Source organism: Capricornis sumatraensis, chromosome 2 (assembly GCF_032405125.1).
Source record: "Capricornis sumatraensis isolate serow.1 chromosome 2, serow.2, whole genome shotgun sequence".
Taxonomy (NCBI): domain Eukaryota; kingdom Metazoa; phylum Chordata; class Mammalia; order Artiodactyla; family Bovidae; genus Capricornis; species Capricornis sumatraensis.
The window spans coordinates 153,293,931-153,314,608 of record NC_091070.1 but is presented as its reverse complement, the minus strand read 5'-3'; the positions used below and the strand labels follow the sequence as shown (position 1 = coordinate 153,314,608).

The window sequence follows — 20,678 nt, the reverse complement described above, 5'->3', positions numbered from 1 at the left end:
AGTAAAACCAGCAAGGAAAAGCAAACCCAACTTAATTCCCAGCTCCCCTTGAAAGGAGGCCTAGACTAGAGAACTTGAACTCCTACAGAACATAAAGTAACATATGATCCACTGGTTTGCTTAAACGTGGATGGCATGAAAAATAAACGTGACTTTACTAAAAAAGAATGTAGATACATTACATTAGTGGTATTGACTGAAAGGACTGAGTACAAATTCAAGTTATTTTTTTCTCATTGGAAAAGTGATTCTTTAATTATAATGATGAGTCTGTTGTTGTAGAAAAGCAACGATCATGCTTTATTTTCAAAATGTTATCATGGGAAGTATTTTGAAGATAATGAAATGAAGCTTTCCTCCCAAATATGTGCATATGTAAAACTATTTTTCTTGCATTACTTTTAAGTATCTAGAAATTCCCAATTTATTAATACTTTAAATGCTAAAGTGAGAAGATTAAAAAACATGACCTACAGATAAACATTTGAATATGAGTAAAGAAAATTCACTTGCTGCCACAAGTGAGTGTTATGATTTCCAAACTACTATTATTGTTGATTCTAATCAGTATTATTTTCCAAACAAGACACTTTTCAGTCTGTGGGTAGTGGCTTCTCACCGGGTAGAAATCAATTCACTGGGTCATGACCAGTATTAATTTTTAATGAGAAAGAATACAACAGAAAATATCAGAGTACATCATACTCAATTCAGATGACTGAATCAGTGAACAAGTGTATATATGTATGAATATACAGGGTAAAGATGTAAAATGGAATTCCAATAAAAATACTGAATACCACTGTTATGTTTTCTTCTTTTTAGGAGATGACAGATTGCTGTTACCACAGAAAAGCATCATACAAACATGCATTCATCTTAGGTATATTTCCTTTCACAACATTCTCTCTACATGAACTCCAATTATTTTCCTTTATTTATCTGTCAAAAATTCACTTTTACTTTGACCTCAAAATTTTTTATTTCCAAATGCAGATTAAGTTGACACAATTCACTTTATCTTGAATAATTTCAAATATTAAAAAATTTTAATAACCAGTGACCCTATAATTTATTGTGCAATCCAGTACACTTATGAGAGTGAAAGAGGCACTATTACTCAGTCACTCTGTTAGTAGCTTAGTAAATATACTGTTTCAAATACTGCCAGTACAAAAAATACCATTTAACTAATTATAAGAATATTAAACACAAAAGCCAATAAAGTAAAAGTCCAAAACCATTTAAAATAAACTGCATGAAATTTCTAATCTTTAATGAAAATTAATAATGTTCTTATTAGACTATACAAAGAATCAACCAGGAAAAAAAATCTGTACGGACATGTAAAACAATCTATAGAGAACAAAACCTGAAAAAGAAGTCTACCAATAATAGTATAGTCTATATTAACTGTAAAAAAAATTCTTGAATAAGAAGTACATCTTGAATTTACAGTAACGTAGGATATAAAGCAACCCTTTAGAAATAGCCTCTTTAGACAAAAATCCACTAAAAAACAGTAAAACAGCTTCATGGATGATTATCCACAACTGAAGGCACATGGAAATCATTAACAATTTATTTGAACCTGCCCAATGGATGATAAACTAGGTCAGTTCTAGGCAAAATTTAAATCTGTGAAGTTTACTCTTTTTTGACAACTGAACTCCTCTGTTCCAAGTATGCCTACCTCTTTCATGTCCTTAATTTCCAAACTTTCCTACCTTCTTCATTATTTCCTTTTACTTAAATTAGGATTTATATCTGTGATCACTGAAATGAGTTTGATGTTGCATAATTCTGTCATCTTGTAACTGTTACACACACACCTACACACACACACACACACACATACACACAAAGATTTCTTAGGGCTCCAGATTTCCCCAGTTCTGTATTCTTTCCACTTCATTTTTAGTTGGCATCTCCTCTTTCTTAGCTTTTACCAGAGGAAGTGCCCATGGATGAAAACCTTCAATGGTTATCATCTATATATAAAGCCTACATATAGAAAATATTTTATCTATGGATGATAAAGTACATGTTTCTGGGATGGGGGTCATAGTGAAGTCTCAAAAATGTCAATAACCACCTCCCCAAAAGAATAGAGAACTATCACATTAGAAGTATTTGAGTCATCAGTAAATAAATGTTTGAGAAACAGAAGAGCATCCTTTTCATTCTCTTCAGGATAGTTGGAATATTTCTCTTTCTCAAAAAGCCACCAGTTCCCAGAGACAAGGCCAGGAGCTGGTGGCTTCTAAGAAGGCTTGGGAGTTTCTTCTACTACAGGAATCAAAGCATGCCTTGATCATTTCATCAAGGATCTATGGTTTTTCTTCCAAAGTAGGCCACATAATTAAAAATACACATCAATCAAATCTGCTTGGACTAGGAGAATAGAGATTTCAGTTCTACTTATTTTCCCTTTACATTGTTTCAGTTTTGTGATATACATGAATTAAGGTAAATTTAAAAAAAATGATTCTGTAGTTTATTCCTCAAAACAGCATCTACGTATTCTTAAAAAATAATGCCTTTTACTCATATGAATTGAGGAATGTCTTACAATAACTCAGTGGAACCCTCCAGGATAATAGGCTGGGACCATTATTTTATACCAGTGAAAATGATATGGAAGGAGAGAATAGGTATGTGGAGTTTATAAATGTAATACAGAATTCTCCACTTAGAAAACAAAAAACATTAATAAAGCTGATAAAAACTTCTTACTGGCATGAATAAGCAGCAAAAACATCTTCTATGTAGCTCTACTGGTCACGATTTTTAAAAGCAGGGGAAATGTTTCAGAACTTCCAAGGTACCATGCGATTTTTATATTTCTTAAAAGTGGACGGGGGCTGTGGAAAATACCACCTTTTCTTCATCTTTTCATTTCCCTTCTCTTTGGCCTAGGACTGCCTAATACACACTTTTATATTTTTAACACTTCTGATAGATATTTTGGTTAGTATTTAATAACATTTAAACATAGCATCCCCTTTCTTGATGCCCACAAAAATGTATCCCCATTCATCTTGTATTACTTTTTTCCCAACTAATGAAATTTTTCAGATGATAAAGTGTTCGTGAGAATGCACCCTTGGTCAATGGAAGGTTATGATCAGTTATTTATTAGCAATTAATACTATATTCTGAAGGATTTTCAGATGAGATAAAGGCATTTTTTAATGGACTACAAAATCTAGACTGGAGAGATCCACCCCCCCCACCCCCGACAAGTGAATATTTATGTAATGTGCCCAAATAGAATGGAACATTTTCTAAAGTCTTCTGAAATCTAATGCAGGCCTAACTCATTTCTTGGGCTAGGCCTGAATTAGACTACATGTTCTCTCTTTCTTTTTTTCCTTTCCTTCTTGATCACACCATGCAGCTTGTAGGATCTCAGTTCTTCAACCAAGAACTGAACCTGAGTCATGGCTGTGAAGCCCAGACTCCTAACCACTAGGCCATCAGGGAACTACTCTCCTTGCTCTTTCTAACTAGAATCTTCACCAGAATGCTCCTCACCTTGAACCCAACTTTGCTTTTAGGATTTTCCATTGCTGTCACTCTGTATGTGATAAGTAACAGTGATTAAAAACAAAGGCCTAGATAACACAGCCTTGATTGAAATTTCAAGTCTGCTATTAGCTGCGTAAGTTTTGGACAACTTGCTTAAGTTCTCTAAAGCTCTAGTTTCCTATAAAATACAGATTATAACACGTACAACTAAAATGGTGGTTGTGGAGATTAAATGTTATGCACGTAAGTTGCATGCAGCATAGTGTCTAATACATAGAAGTGTTCAATATAAATCAGTGGCTATGATAACAATAATGATTTCCTGCTTCTAGAAGCCTCTCATTTTCACTGTCCCCTGCCTCTAATGTCTGCAATCACCTTTCAAGACTGATGAAGCTAGAAGTAACTAAAATGTCACAATAGGAGGACTAATCCAGTAAAGTAAAGCTCACTCTACTTCCCTCCTTTTAATATAAATGGTCAGTAGTCACCCCAAGTCAGTGATATATTAAGTCAGGATAGAGCAAAGAAGCAGAAGAAAGACACTAATGTGACTACAAGTGCTTCTTTGGTGGCAAGAACATACTGAATGTAAGCCATAGGAAGACATGAGGAAGAATAAAAAACCTGGATAAACAACTAGAAGAAAGCAGAAGGCAGTGATCTAAAAGAGCAAGAGAAACAGACTGGAAAGAGATTTTTAGGCAAAAGGATTTACGTAGATCTATTTAGAAAAGAGAGTATTTTAAGATGTCAGAGAGATGGAGTTTGCTAAAGCAAGGTTGCTTGAAAGGCTACAAACAAAATGAGCAAGGCATTCCATAGGATTTAAGAAGCAGTATTACATATGAGTAAGCTAATAAAATTTTCACAAGCTAGCCATATGAAAAGGTATCTGCAAGGTTGGGCTAACCAACCAAAAATAACACAGAAATGTGCATAGTAACATTATGTGCATAGCTATATTTATTAATGCTAAATATAGCTTAGGGGCATTAAATGAAAAATCTATTCAGTCATAAACACAGGCCACTATTAAGGCTAGCCCCTTCAAAAAGTTGATCTATAGACTAATGAAGACTTGTTCGTTTGCTTATTTTTCTAATCTAGCTACGTATCTGAAATTTCACTATAATTTCCTTGCCAAATAAAGCATTTCCCTAAGCTAGAATGCTTTTTTACCAAAGAGAGGTGTCTTACTAGAATCTACCAGCAAAAATAAATGTAAAAATAGTATAATTTAAAAATCAATAAAAATAATGTAGACTCAAAAGTTTCCACACCTCTATTGGGTTACTTTTTCCTCAAATCAAGCCAATAAGAGCTAAATTAAAAAGAATAACTTAATTAAAATTATATCCAATAGTTTACAAGTTGCTGAAATTTAATGTGTGTTCAGACTCAACTGCTGCTTACAAAAGAAAGCTATAAATATCATCTGAACTAGCACCAGTCTGGTGAGGGAAAAAAAAAGTGTATTGTATCAAACAGACTTGCTGTGTTATCTGTTCAAACATACCTGTACCAGTCAAAAGTCCAGCACTCTTCTTTCGTGCATAAGCGCGTAAGTGGTTGGACAGGCTAACAGCACTTGTAAACGTCGTATTGCAATGCACACATGTTCTAAGCTTCACAGGCATACCTATCATTCAAAAGAAAACTATAATCCAGTTCTCACTTCAAAAAGTGAAATTTTCTTAGGTAAAAGCGTGAAGAAAAGTACCACAATAAAGATGGTTTTAAAAAACGTTCATTGAATTAGCTTAAGATATGGAGGGGAAATTAAGTTAACTATTATTAGTTTGTAGTTAGTATTTAGAGGCAACCCATGCTCTTTTGGAAAGGGAGAAGAGGAGTTGTCTTGAACCCTTGAGTATCTTTGGATTTAATACCTATTATCACTTTCTTGCAGATTTCTGTGTTACGCAGATCATTTCCTAAACCTAAAATACAATCCTGTGATTTGAATTGCACAGTTCTGTTGAGAAGTTTCAAAGTTTACAACATTATCAATAAAAAAAAATTAAGAAGTCTAGTTGACAAAGTGGTAATTAAAGTGTTTTACCCACAAAACCGTAAAAGGCTCAATACTAAATTAGGCTTTCTGATGAAGTCTGGGAGAAAAGGTGGTAAAACACACCACTGAACAGCTGTTAGACACAACATTTTATTCAGGGCATTTTATGTTCATTACTCTGAATGCGCAATCAATAATGAAAGTTAATGATCTGAAGTTTTTTCCTAAAATCTTTGTGCTAAATAAATGATCAACATGCTAACATCTCAGTCATCACAGTAAAGAAAACATGTTGAAACAATAAGAAACTCCTATCTTCTCAGACAGCCCTCGTGCCCCCAACACATTTCAACTGGTTTTTTTCAACATTATTGTGATAGCCACAGATACACCTTCCCCTCTCTGAAGTGTACTACACCTTGGCCAACATAACTGCCACATCTTGCTTACATTTTATCCCTCTGAAAAATGTTGAAATATTAGCTTTGAAAGACTCTCTTTGTACAAAAGAAAGATCCCTACTAACCAGAAGCCCATACAAGATAAATTGTTTTTCAGACCACTTACAAGACAATCTTTCCTCAAATCCAATCTGCATTACAAATATTTAGAATATCCCAATGTCTGCCCAAAGTAAACAAACCAACATTATAGTAATTTTATTCATTATTAATTCACTGACGAGGTACTTTTACCTTCAACCTAGGGCTAAAATTATGGTATCATCTAAACTAATCTTCAGCATTCTTAACATCCAAAAGAAACCTATATAGACACAACATTTCTCTAGTCTAAAACCAGACTTAGCAATACCAAATAAAGCTTGGCAACTTTATCTGCCACATCATTTGCCAACTCATACAAAATATTCCTTTGAAAAGGAAAAACTATGGATGCACAACCATTAGGTTAAACCATCTGTTCTGTTCAAATAGAACATGTTGTAAAATCTAAAATCCCAAATAAATGTTTTATACTCACAACAGTCCTCCAAAACCAAACTATCTCACAATACAATGAGGAATTAGAGAGGGAGGAAGTTTCTTTGGGTTAATGGCAACACACGACAAACACCAATCCATTCTGTTTGTTTGACCTACACAGGAGGAAAACCTGGACAACTACAATCTTGAAAACAAATTCACTCTGGAGCACTGGCAAAAATATGACAGGCTTTTCAGTAACACTATGCTTCTGAACAATGTCAACCTCCCATCCAAAGAACCATCACCCGTCCATGACAAATTTTATTTTTATAGATCAGTTTTTTGTGTGTTTTTGCTTTTGTTCTCACCTTGCACTGTGACCAAGAAATGAGGCACAGAGACTCCAATGCTGATGAACATCAACTGATGATGTATATAGAAATAACAGTGTAACCAATCTCTGTTCTGCAAAAAAGCAGCTTACATAAAGGATTCTGAAAAAGTATTTTCTATACATGTTCCACTAAGGTAAACATAATTGTGTTTAAATTATGTAAGATAGTCATAAATGTCCTCTTACCTGAGTGCATAGTGAAGTCCATTTTTTGTGGTTGATACATCAATGGACTATCTTCATTTAGTGGAAGAACACATTTCTGAACAAACCTCTTTCTTGCAGTTTGATTATGGATCTTTTGAGGAGAAACAGAAGAATTCTTTTCTTCTCCCATCCTTTTATTTTTAAGCAGTTCTATCAGTGTAAGAGACTGATTCTTTTTTCCACTGGGCAGTTCTGGTTTAGTTTCATCATATTCATTTAAGAAACTCAGCCCTTCTTCCTCTGATGCAGACACTGATAAAGCTTCAGTCTTTAGGCCATTACGGTATGCTTCAAGAGGTATAACATTTTGAGATAGAAAGTCATCACTTGATGCAAGTTTCTGAGCTACAAATGGTCGAGGAATAATACGACGACTGTTCAATGCCTTTAAGATTTTTTCATATTTTTCTTCATTTTGCATCATCTCATTCAGAACACAGATTGGAGATTTGTGAGCATCCCACTTGGTCTTTCCAAGTCTTTTCAGGTGGCCTCTAACATGATTTGATAATCCAATTTTAGTATCAAACCAACCACCACAGAGCTGACAAGTGTGTTCAGAAGTGGTTTCAGACTTCTCTATAGCTAAAAAAAATTTTTTAAGAGTAATATCAGAATTTTTTTATAAATTGAACTCAAAACAAATTAACTCTGAAATATGAAATTATGTGATTCTAATGAAGGCCAAATTTGTGCAAAACGTTCAAATCCTTTGAATTCGAATATGGACATACTAGCCCAAATTACCCACGTGAAAACTTACCTTTTCTAACTCGTTTAACAGGTGTTCCTGTGCCAGTTCTTTTGAAATGTTGCATTTTGTCACTTGTGGCTATTTGTTCTGGTGATACAACATGGCGGGCTTCATAGCTTAATCCTGCTCTGTGAAGATGTCCCCTGACATGATTTGACAACCCAACACCTGTTTCAAATGTTGCTGGGCAGTAAGGACACGATTTCTTCTCAAGAGACAAATCAGTCCAGTGAAAAACAGAACTATGCTTTGACAATGCAGTTTCTGCATTTTCTAAATGCTGAGAATCATGAATCTCATGCAAAAAGTTATTAGTTCCACCATCTTCATAATATTCAAAATAAAAGCCATCATTCTGATCATAACTAAGTGTAGCATTTTCTCCAGACTGTTGACCTTCCACCTTGCTTTTAAATAGAGGGAATAAGTTTACATGTTCTTGATTAATATCATGATAAGTTTCATCTTCTATAGTCTGTGTAGTGTAGTCACCTAGCTCAACATTGTCCCAGGAACTTTCATCTTCTGTTTCATAGCTATCTTTCTTTTCGGTAGAATTAAGTTTTTGCAAAACAACAACGGTCATCTTATGCAAGAAATCTGGATAGCTATCCAAGTCTTCTCCTCCAACGGAACTTTCCTTCTTAGATTCCTTAACTACTCTCTTTACAGCTACACGCCTGTGGTCTTTGAAGCTTTCTGGCCTTTTGGTGTCAGAGTTATGAGGGTCTGAAATAAAATTATTGTTGTGAGAATTACTTGATGAAAACAAATGTAAAGAATTTAATGAACTAGCTTCCTCTTTTTTGAAATGCAGAGGATATGATTCACCTGATTTTTTGATCATTCTGTAGTTTTCATATTTATGTCTATATAAATAGTTGCTATTTGCCTTGGCATTAGATTTTTCTTTTGCTGTCTGATGGAAATACTTAGGTTTTTGGTCAATGCTGCTTTTAATCATAACAGTCTTGTGAGGAGAACTGTTTTGATTGCACACATTTACACCTGACTGGGCGATGCTTTTCCGAGCCTTTTGTATTCTGTGTGGCCGTTTATGGAATTTTGAAAAATTACTTGATTGTGAGGATGATCCAAATGTTCGCTTAACATCTTGTTTTAAAGCAGAGTTCTTTGGAAATGTTGTTGACTGTTGTTTAGTTAATGGTTTAGGACTATCAGTGTCTATAGGTTCTTCAATTATGTCACTTTTTCTTTTGTCAAGCCCAAGAGGACTGCCGAATGAATCAATGCATGATGATGAATGCAAGTACTCCATGTGTTTTTTAAAAATACTCCTGACTGAAGTAGTAAAAGGACACATCTTACATATATAGGTAGCCGATTTTTTGGATGATCCTATAATGGGGTCTTTCATGAATGTTTTTTTGTGTGTTTTTCTCTGGACTACATCAGAACTGACAATAGGGCATTTTACCACTGCTCCATGGGCAATTCCTCGATGGCATTCCAGCTCATTTTCTGTCACTGCCATAAAGTTACACTCTTCACAGCAGTAGTACCTTTTATCTTTTTCATGGGTTTTAGCATGTTGCACAAATGTTTTAGGGCAATTGGTACCAAACACACACTGAGGGCATTGTAATCGTGCATTTCTTCCTTCATCCTGAAGTTCTTTCAATTCACGTATTTCCTCCATCAATTTCTGTCTTCTTTCTTGGTGAATAATCATATGCTTTAGCAGTGAGTTACGATCTCGAAATGTCCGTCCACATTCTCTACAAGCATATGGCCTTGGGACATTAAGATGACGAAAGTGGCTATTCCCATCTAAATGATACATCATATGCCTGTGGAGATGCTTTTTCTCCCGAAAATTCACATTGCACTTTGTACAGGGGTAGAATGATGGCTCTTCGGTGCTGAAAGGAACAGGTGACTCAGAATCACTTTCTTCACATTTCTTTTTTAAGGTATTTGAAAGAAAAGTGCTAGTATGAACAGGTGAACTGTCTTCTCCACACTTATCTGAATTAAAAATTAGATGTTGAAAAGTATCCACAGATTCCAAGTCTTCATCAGCTGATTCAGGTTTCACTTGTGATAATGCATATGTCCGTGAGTCTATTGCTTGCACGTCTTCATTCTGTTCCATAAAGTCTACTTCTAGCATTTTTGACTTATTGGGTACACAGTTAGAATCACTAAAGCAATCTTCGGTATAACGAGTTATCTTGCTTACATCCATTTTTCGCTTTCTCTTTTTTTCCAGACCTACTTTAGAGTGAACTGGAGCTTTATCTACTGTGTCATCATTAGTTATAAGAAACTGAATGAACTCTTTTTGGGGATCCCAGTTTGCATCATTGTCTGACCTAAATTCATCTGTACCTGAGGAAATTCCTGTTAATGTACTGACACAATCATTTTTTACCAATAAATCTTCACTATCCTCACCCACCTCTACTTGATTTATTAAAGTGCTATCTGACTTTATACCACTCCCTACTGAATTCTGAATGTCACAACCAATTGAAGCAGAGGTAGGTAGTTTTTTAATGGAATGGGTTGGATTCTTAGCATGTGCTACATCTGATAATAAAAATAAAACTTGATGTTGACTTGCTTTCTGTGGTGTAGACAGCTGAAGATCGGCTGCCACCTTCAAACCTGAACAAGATTCTGTTGTGGGCTGATCCACAGGCTGTCCAGTGGTTAATGAAACACTGCCTTTATTCATATTGGAAGTCTTAGTTAAGGAGGAGTGTGAAACTGGTCCATTAACAGCAGCTCCCTTAGGCAAGATAAAGTTTTCACTAGAAACAGTAGGAGCACCAGCATGTATAAACAGAGTAGACTGGCCTCCACTTAAGGCTTTTTCAGATTTGTCCTTTGACAGTTCTTCAGGCAGAGTGAATGTATTGTTTTTCTGAAATGATGCTTGACAATCTTTTGGTTTATGAACTCCACTCTCTTTGTCTGATATAAAACTGCTGTCATCTAGGAGTTCTTCTTTAGCACCAGTAACATCGGTGTTTATCTTCAAATCATCCATATTGTTGGTAAGCCCATTTAACACATTTAGTCTAGAAAATGGAAAAAAAAATTTTAGATTTGCATGAAAGAAAGATTATCCTTAGAACGCATGGAGAGTTGAAAGTATACATTTTTATTAGCTTAATTCTACCCATTATATTAAGACCGTAATAATTTTTCAAGAATGAAGAAACACTTTAAGAAACTGAAAGATTTTTAGTGTTGCAGAGGTTAATTTTTCCTTTGTGTTAGGTAACAACACCCCCCAAACTGTATATATACAAAATGTGTAGAGCAAAGCAACATAAACACACACACAGACATACACAATATAAATGAATATGCTACAGACTGAAAACAAATCTAAAATCTTATACATGAGATTGTTAATAAAAAGAAAATTATCTTAAGTAAATTTATTGTGGACACTCTACACTAGAAAATAATGTAAAGTGTTACATATTACACAAAAGTAAAACTTCTGTCACTTAAAATTCCACTTCCAGAGGAAGGTAACAAAACACCAATCAGTAAAGCAGCTTACTTGAATGTATTTATGTGCTATCAACAACAATGACTAATGTATGAAACTGTGTTTTTTAATTTAAAATAAGACTATTCTGCTCTGTATTTCACATTCTCCTAAAATTTTGGTAATTTAAAAAACACTTCATTCACTGGGCTTCATTCTATCCTTATGTAAATTATCCTTCATTCTAAATTTATAAAGTTAAAATCAAGAAGTTTTATGTTTCTTTAAACTTTCATAACTTGAGTCCCCAAATTCAAGGCATTCCCTAACAGGAAGTTATCCCATTTTATGATCTGACAGTCTACTGCAATGATCTGAAAGTTTTTACTCTAATCTGAAAACATCATGAAGTGAAATGAAGTCGCTCAGTCATGCCCGATTCTTTGCGACCCCATGGATAGTAGCCTGTACCAAGCTCCTCCGTCTATGGGATTTTCAAGGCAAGAGTACTGGAGTGGGTTGCCATTTCCTTCTCCAGAAAACATCATAAATGTATGGTAAATTCTTCAGTTTATTTCATATAAAATTTAGATAATATTTTCTAGGCATTAAAAAAATTTTTTTCTAATTGAAGGATAACTGCTTTACAGAATTTTGTGGTTTTCTGTCATACATCAACAAGAATCAGCCATAGGTACTAAACATTTTTGATAATATATTTAACTGTTATGAGAGGACAGCAGAATATTTTGAAAGAAGACTTATGAAGTTTGGAAGACAAACATTCCATGGCTATAAATACTGGCCCTACTATTAAGAATTTCCTTGTACTCTGTTCTTATTTTGCTCTTAGAAATGGCCACACTATACAGGCATTACCTTGGAAGAATGTAAGCTCTTTGAGGGTAGGGATAGTGAACTCTTAGAACCTAACAAGATACTTGGCATAGGTGCTCAGGAATATTTGTTGAATAAAGCACTGATATGGTAAATGAATAAAAACACAACTGCAAAATCAAAAGTTTCTGAAAACTAGTTTTCTTCCTATGAAATTTGGGTATCTCATTCAAATATTGGAAATTCCATTAAGTTTCTGATTTCTTAACTCAGCAGTTATAGCAAGGCTTTCAAAACATCTAATAATCAAGTACAATTTACAAACCTGCTATTTGGCAACCTCACATATTTAATTATTTGAAATATTGGCATAATATTCCATATTTCTTTTCCTTTTGTACCTAGTATTAAGTATAATTTATTAATGCTACAAATATTTATTGAGCCCCTACTATGTGCCACACACTGCTCTAGTAATAGGGGTTCAGTTCCTGCTCTCAGATAAAGAATAAAGTCTATTATTTTTCTTTTATAGTATTCTTATTTGTATAATGAGTAATTTTATTTACAACAGCAGGAGCTTTAATTGCTATTTAGAAATGAAAACATTTTCAATGAAGTTTGTTATTTCTAATTTATTTTATGGTACCAAGTATATATTTTGTAAAACATTGAATCTAGTTAAAGGATAAAAGAATTAAGTATCTTCTCATTTCACAACTTAAAGCACCTCTTATAAATATGACCTTACACTTTCCACAAGATATGTTCTTTAATACAACAAATACTACAAATATCTTTCTTTGGCATTATCACTTATACCAACAATTATTTTTCTGACCTTCATAAGTCTTAGCATTCTGTTCTGAGATTGGCAGATTTCCACAGTAATAAAAAGACTTCAAATAAGATCATATTCAATGATATCACTCCAAAATGGTGCTAATGCAGCACCCAGCAGGAGTTTCTACATCACATACACAGAAGTTAAAAATGGGCAGCACATAAACATGTGTTAGGAAGGAGTGTGCAAATGTCAATGAAAAGGAAAGCAAATCAGGATGTTATACTACTACTCATTAATGATGTTTCTTATTAAGTAGAAAAAGTAAAACACCCAAATAGGAACAACCACATAAATCAGAAATGGACAACAAATAAAATAAAAAAAATTAGCCTGTAAGACACTTACTTTCTATTCCAACTTATTATAATCACAGAGGTAGACAAGTATATGCTCAGTCAATCTGAAAGCCTATATTAGCTTTTCTCAACAGGAAGCAACATTGCTAACAAAGTGGTAAATTCAGTGTTAATGAGTGGCTTCACTGTTACCACCTCAGAGGTAAAACCTTCCATGTTCCATGTTCCACCCATCTGTTCTGGTGTTAGAGGTTCAGAGATGGAACAGACGCTTCCCATTTAAAGCAACTTCATTGGTACCCCCTGAACAGCAGGGTGACAAACTATGAGAATATCATGTCGGCTTGGAGATTGCATTCTCATTACTAGAATGGCTTTATAAGAGCTTCCATAAATTGGAATATATCAAAGTGTTTTGCTCAAAAACAGAGTATATATGTATAATAAATTTTTTAACATACAAAATACATGTAGTAAAAGAAAAGATAAAATTAAATATTGTGAAAATATAAAATGAGGTCTTTAACAATCAAAGTTTTCCTTTACATAGTGAAATGCACCTTACTTGTCTCCAATAGACTGTCTCTGCTCAAAAACAGAGGAGTCATTCTTTTTCAGAAAAAAATTTTATTAGTACATTAATATTAAAAATCTAAAAATCAGTCTAAAAATATGCTATAAGAAACTGAATAAGTAAGCTAGTATTTTAGCAACCATAAAAAATTTTCCTGGCTTAACTTTCAGAATATATTTCTAGAAATGAAAAGATAAATTCAAGATACATTTTTTCTTAACAGCATTCAAGACTCAAAGCTATTGCATTGAGATACAAAAAAGAATAGTGAATCATCAATATCTGTTGCACTGATCCAGAATTTTGACATCATAAATTATTTCCCTACATTCAGGACATTTATGGAGGAGAATCCAGGCAAGAAAACATTTTTTGACCTATAAACTAATTTCACACACTCTCGAACATATTTTTCAACAATCTCTATATAGTTAAATACATATAACAGAGTTACAAATACCAGCTTATGTCAACATAACAAAAGAAGGGACATATCTGAAGGTAGGCATTATTCATTAAGTTTAAAAAAGAGAAACTACTAAATTAAAATAAACAAATTAATGTTATATTGTTTGGCCTCTCTAAATTTCAATGAAATTGCTGTATCAATTAGAATCTTTTTATTAAATGCCTAAATACTATCACTGTGTCCTCCTCCATGTAATCATATAACTACAGAATTTTTCTTTTAACTGAATTGTAAACTGCTATTTAAAAAATTCACACACTTAATGAAAAGCTGCAAATGGAATTTAAAATCTACATAAAACACATTTCAGGTTCTAGGAAATCATAATGAGTTCTACAGCTATAACTGCCTGTAGTTATATACTACTAAGAGCATTAAAAAAAAAAGTACAAAGGTCAGATCTGTCTTCAAGATGACAGATCATCACTTATATGCCTCAAGCTAGACTTATTGTCTCAGAAATCTCAAACATCAGTATTTTTGCAAACTATCAGCACTTGCTATAACACCCTCACTACACTACATCTTGAGGTTACTACAGAAGAAATGAGGTGATAATTGCATATTAACATAATTATTCTGTAATCCCTCTGAGCAAGCTTCCTAGGTCACTCAGTAATTCAGATTAGATACAACCTTCCTGTCATCAAATCTATGCTGTCCACTTTCTGTTCATGAATAATTCTTTTTTTGATAGAAAATTAGCTTAATTTCATTCTTTTATGTACATTATTAATTGTATTTATTGTAAGTAGGTTAATATTTTGTGGGTACTTATTATATAATGCCAACCTTTGTCATGAAGTATGATTTCTCACAAAATACAGTACAGTTTGCCCTCATTTCTACATTAGTTCATTAATATCTATATTGAATAACTATAAATAAATTGTAATGTTGCCCATTAGCTGAGTTACAGTTAGGATCTGTCAGGTTTTTATAAATCCCATGTTCACTGAAATTATCCTTGAGAACACATGACAACTTCAATTAGACACATATGAGGTTGGGTCAACTGTCATTCTAACTGCAAAACAAATCTCAGTTAACTGAAACATGAGACCTAAAATTACTTCAGTATTTAAGCCTAGATATACTATACACTATATATATATACCTGTCTCACCTAGTGTACAATCAAGTGAAGACAGAGTGTACTATATATAACCATATCATCCAGGTAGTATCCTAAGCGGGATGTCACATTGACAGGAAACTCTTAAAAAAATAGTGAACAATAAGGGTATCCAGCATATAACATAATGAAGAGAAAACTTGGTATGTTTAACCAATTTGCCAATACAATTAACAATCTTCAAATGTTTTAAGGTTTGGCATATAGAAGGAATAATATATAATCAATATGCTTGAATCATAAAGATGCGGTTTTATTTCAAGATTAAGAAGTAGAAACAGGAACCATTCAGCATTTCAAAGGGCTGTTAAGAGTGAACTGAATGACTCAGCAGGCTGGACTATTTGTCAGAACACCGTAGAAGGAAATATGGCATTGGAGATTGGACAAGATATTTCCTACGGTCCTTTCTTATATGTACTATGTTTAATGTTTGGTTATTATACTATTAACACTTTACATTATTTGAATAATGAGCTAAAAACAAAAGTTAAATATATACTGCTGCTGCTAAGTCACTTCAGTTGTGTCCAACTCTGTGTGACCCCATAGACAGCAGCCCACCAGGCTCCCCTGTCCCTGGGATTCTCCAGGTTAAGAACACTGGAGTGGGTTGCCATTTCCTTCTCCAATGCAGGGAAGTGAAAACTGAAAGTGAAGTTGCTCAGTTGTGTCTAACTCTTCGTGACCCCAGGGACTGCAGCCTACCAGGCTCTCCGTCCATGGGATTTTCCAGGCAAGAGTACTGGAATGGGATGCCCTTGCCTTCTCCTACTGAACTTTAAAAATATTCTCTAAATTCAAAATTACCTGAAATAAGTTAACCTGCAATATGTTGATAAGCTGATTCTTCAACAATGAATTATGGCATTAAATGACCAGCACATTGAGGTCACAGAGCTATATGCATCATGAAAACTCCACTTACAGAGGTATTTTCTACTGACCCCACCAAAAATAAAAAATACTGGATACATAATGCTTTCTTGACAGCAGCATGTGGCACTGCCATGACGAACTAATGATCTAATTCTACTACCTAACACAAAATTACACTGAACTTATTGAAGAGTTATGTTCCTGATACCATGTATTATCCTCATTATTTAATAGGAAGATGTTACAAATAGTAAGGTACTAAGCCATAAACACCTAATAATACAAAACATTTCTTAAAGCAAAGTACACTAAATATTACACATAGTTTGACACATCTCAAGAAGCTGCTATATGGCAAACTAAAGCAGGTTTATGCAAGGAGCATAAAAGAAGAGGGCCCACAAAGGTGTAACTTTAACAACCTGGTAGAATCATATAATAATGAGAAGCAACAGTAGTAGAAAAAAATGCACACTCACAAAAGATTAATTCTGTAATGAGGAATTCTGCAACCGGAAGAGGCAAGGTAATAAACTGCAGCTACAACCAAAGGAGAGCATTAAGTCATATTCAGCACAAAATGACTGACCGTCATGTTGTTTGGGCTTTCATATATAGTTAGAACAAGGTAAGTGATCATCTCAGTTTTGACAGGGTAAAGGACACACATATTCATATAGCTCCAACAAGAACAAGTCATGTCTTTTTAAAAATTAAAATGAGTAAGTTCCTTCATATGACTTTCAAACCAATCAAACTTCTGACCACAGTTTTATATTAATAGTTAACAGGAGTCAAAAATGCATCAATGCCACACTACTAGATAATGTGTCAACTCTGTCCTCCACCAAAAGAGTGTTAAACTCCCATAAATCATTTTACTTTGGGTCCTTCAGTATTCTTCAGTCTATGATGAACTTCCTATTTCTGCTTAATTTTGAGATATTTTATAAACCCACCATATCCAATAAGTGCAAAACAAGTACAAGTGTTAGAAATCCTAGGAAGACAGACATACAATTATAAGAAGTGAAAATGTAGATAACAAAAAAATACCCAAAGTGGTAAGATTACTATTATAGATGCATATGGAATGCTTCAGAAAAGAATTCAAGGGCAAAGAGAAATTTACCATTAAAAAATTACTGTGCCTACACATTTGACAACAATCAGCAAGACACAAGGAATATGAGAAAGAAAAATTTTGAGGACAGAATCATAATCAATGTCAGATGTCTTTTTGTTTAGTGGTTATTAGAAAAGGCTAGGCATTTGTTCAAAAACTCAAAGATTAAGAATCTTCTGGACTTCCATGGCGATACAACGGATAGGAATCCACCTACTAGTGCAGGGGACATGGGTTCAATCCCTGGTCTAAGAAGATCCACATGACGCAGAACAAGTAGGCCCGTGCACCACAACTACTTAGGCCGTGCTCTAGAGCCCCAAACCCACAACCTAGTGAGCCTGCATGCCAAAACTCTGAAGTCTGTGCACTCTAGTGCTCCAGAACTATTGAGCCTGCATGCTGCAACTACTAAACTCCTGAGCCTAGAGCCTGTGCTCTGCAACAAGAAGCCACTGCAATGAGAACCCTGCACACTGCAACTAAGAGGAGCCCCACTCACTGCCGCTAGAGGAAAGTCTGCATGCAGCAACGAAGACCCAGTGCAACCAAAAAAAATAAGAATAAAGACACAAATAAAAAAGAATGTTCTAACAGCTGCTGTTGAAACTTCTACTCCAGCCACATACGATTCTACAGGATTAATGTCCACTGAAGTAAGCACAACAAAGTTAGTGACATGACTGCAAATGCAAACAACTGTGGCTTTGAAAGAATTCCTTACAACAGTTGAAGAAATAATCTGTACCTTAAAATACTGCCTGGAACACAAGAAATGTTATGTTAGTTTATTTCTAATGCTCAAACTGGAGAAGGAAATGGCAACCCACTCCAGTATTCCTGCCTGAAGAATCCTTTGGACAGAGGAGCCTGGTGGGCTACAGTCCATAGGATCTCAAAAACTTGGACATGACTGAAGCAACTTAGTAATATTCAAACAATTTTGATAACTCTTTCAAATTCAAGGCTTCACATACATACTCAACTGTACGTATATTAAAAAAATTTGTAGATTTTAATGGTTAAAGTAAAACTCATTATAAAAGTTCCATTAATTCATTTGGCAATAATATATTAATCATATTTAAGAAGCACAAAATTATTTAAGGTCTAATGGAAAGTAAACAGGAACATTTGCACATCTGGAGAATAAAATATTTCCCTGAGTTACAATTTAATTTTATTGAAAGGGAAGTTCAGATCATAAAACAATTCTGCAATAAGTACTTAACCTTTCACCTCTATTATAATACATTTAAACTCTATTAAATAAATTCAAATTTACATATATTTAGATGGGGAAGTGTCACACTTTCATTGAGAAATAGAAAAATGAAACAAAACTAGAAGTTTTATTTTCTGTAAAATTATATTTTTATTAGACATGAATTACTGAATTTACCATTTACTCAACATCGTTTTTCTTTCCTCTGAAATCAGCCTCAAGGGACTTCTCTGGTGGTCCAGTAGTTAAGAATGTGCCTTTCAATGCAGGGGACACAGGTTTGATCCCTGATCCAGGAAGATTCCACATGCCATAGGGCAACTGGGTCAGTGCGCCACAACTACTGAAGCCCACGCGCCATAGAGCCTATGCTCCGCAGCAAGAGAAGTGAAGTGAAGTGGCTCAGTCGTGTCCAACTCTTTTGCGACCCCATGGACTGTAGCTTATCAGGCTCCTCCGTCCATGGGATTTTCCAGGCAAGAGTGCTGGAGTGGATTGCCATTTCCTTCTCCAGGGGATCTTCCCGACCCAGGAATTGAACCTGGGTCTCCCGCATGGTAGACAGACACTTTACCGTCTGAGCCACCAGCATGAGAAGCCACCACAATAAGAAGCTCATACAAAGCACCTAGAGAGTAACCCTCCCTCACCACAATTACAAAAAGCCTACACACAGCAATGAAGACCCAGTACAGTCAGAGGCAAATAAATAAAATAAAATCAGCCTTCAAGATTCCAATTATCTTCTGAGAAAAAGATTCCAAAGTAACCACTACTCTATAATTATCTTCATTCAGGATGGTAAAAAATCCAAATATAAGAAATTTGCTTTCCTTAAAACAAGGTATGCACCTCTATTTTCTTCAAATATTTTAAAAATTATTTTAATTGGAGGATAATTACTTCACAATATTGTGATGGTTTTTGCCATACATCAACAGGAATCAGCTACAGGTATACATGTGTCTCCCCCATCCTAAACCCCCTCCCACCCACCCCCATCCCATCCCTCTGGGCTGTCTTGTCCCAGAGCACTAGCTTTGAGTGCCCAGCTTCATGCTTTAAACTTGCCCTGGTCTCTCTTATATCACTATCTTTAAAAAAGAAAAGAAAAGAATGTATTTTTGTGAAGGCTGCTGCTGCTGCTGCTAAGTCGCTTCAGTCGTGTCCAACTCTGTGCGACCCCATAGACGGCAGCCCACCAGGATCCCCCGTCCCTGGGATTCTCCAGGCAAGAACACTGGAGTGGATTGCCATTTCCTTCTCCAATGCATGAAAGTGAAAAGTGGAAGTGAAGTCACTCAGTCATGTTTGACTCAGCAACCCCCATGGACTGTAGCCTCCTCCATCCATGGGATTTTCCAGGCAAGAGTACTGGAGTGGGGGGCCATTTTGTGAAGGCAAATATACACAAACCAGCCAGAGTATGTTTTTACTGATTCTGTATCTGAGTTGCTAACAAGTTCTTGCTTATTATATATTCAATTCTGGAGTTTTCATTATAATACCAGAAGCATTTATTTACTGTGAATTTAAGTAACTATCAAATTTCACCAAAATGTTACAGAAAACACTACATTATATTTAGAAAATGTAAGGCTTATTAATGATCAAACATATAAATATTTTCAAACATTATGCCTTAAAAGAAATTCCTGGGAATTTCCTGGTGGGCTAGTGGTTAGGAATTGGCACCTTCACTGCCGTGGCCAGATTCAGTTCCTGGTGAAGACTGAATCAGGTTTATTCATATGGAAAAAGACTTAAGTCATGGTCAGGGTAGTAATTTTGAACCATCAGAGACAGAATGCATAATTTCCAATTTATCCAAACCATTAAACCAAAATATTATCAATAGTACACTACTGTTTTATGAAAGGTGACTGAAACAGATTTTGAGGTATTTCAGGGAAAATTCTAATTATTCCTTACACTAATCAAAACTATCAGTATTGCTGATAGTTGTTTTTTTTTTTTTAACTGCACTGTTAT

General features: G+C 34.7%; 1 protein-coding gene across 3 annotated transcripts in view; it reads right to left on the bottom strand.

The window, feature by feature from the left end:
• The window catches only part of ZNF644 (zinc finger protein 644), a 95,556-nt gene that overhangs the window by 11,784 nt on the left and 63,094 nt on the right, over positions 1 to 20,678 (bottom strand). For 2 of the 3 annotated variants that reach the window (XM_068964712.1, XM_068964713.1), the window contains exons 3-4: positions 7,839 to 10,876; positions 7,055 to 7,660 (exon numbers count right to left, since the gene is read on the bottom strand). In XM_068964712.1, the coding sequence (XP_068820813.1) occupies positions 7,055 to 7,660; positions 7,839 to 10,876 (3,644 nt within the window). The remainder of the gene's footprint in view (positions 1 to 7,054; positions 7,661 to 7,838; positions 10,877 to 20,678) is intronic. The other variant, XM_068964714.1, reaches the window with a different exon arrangement.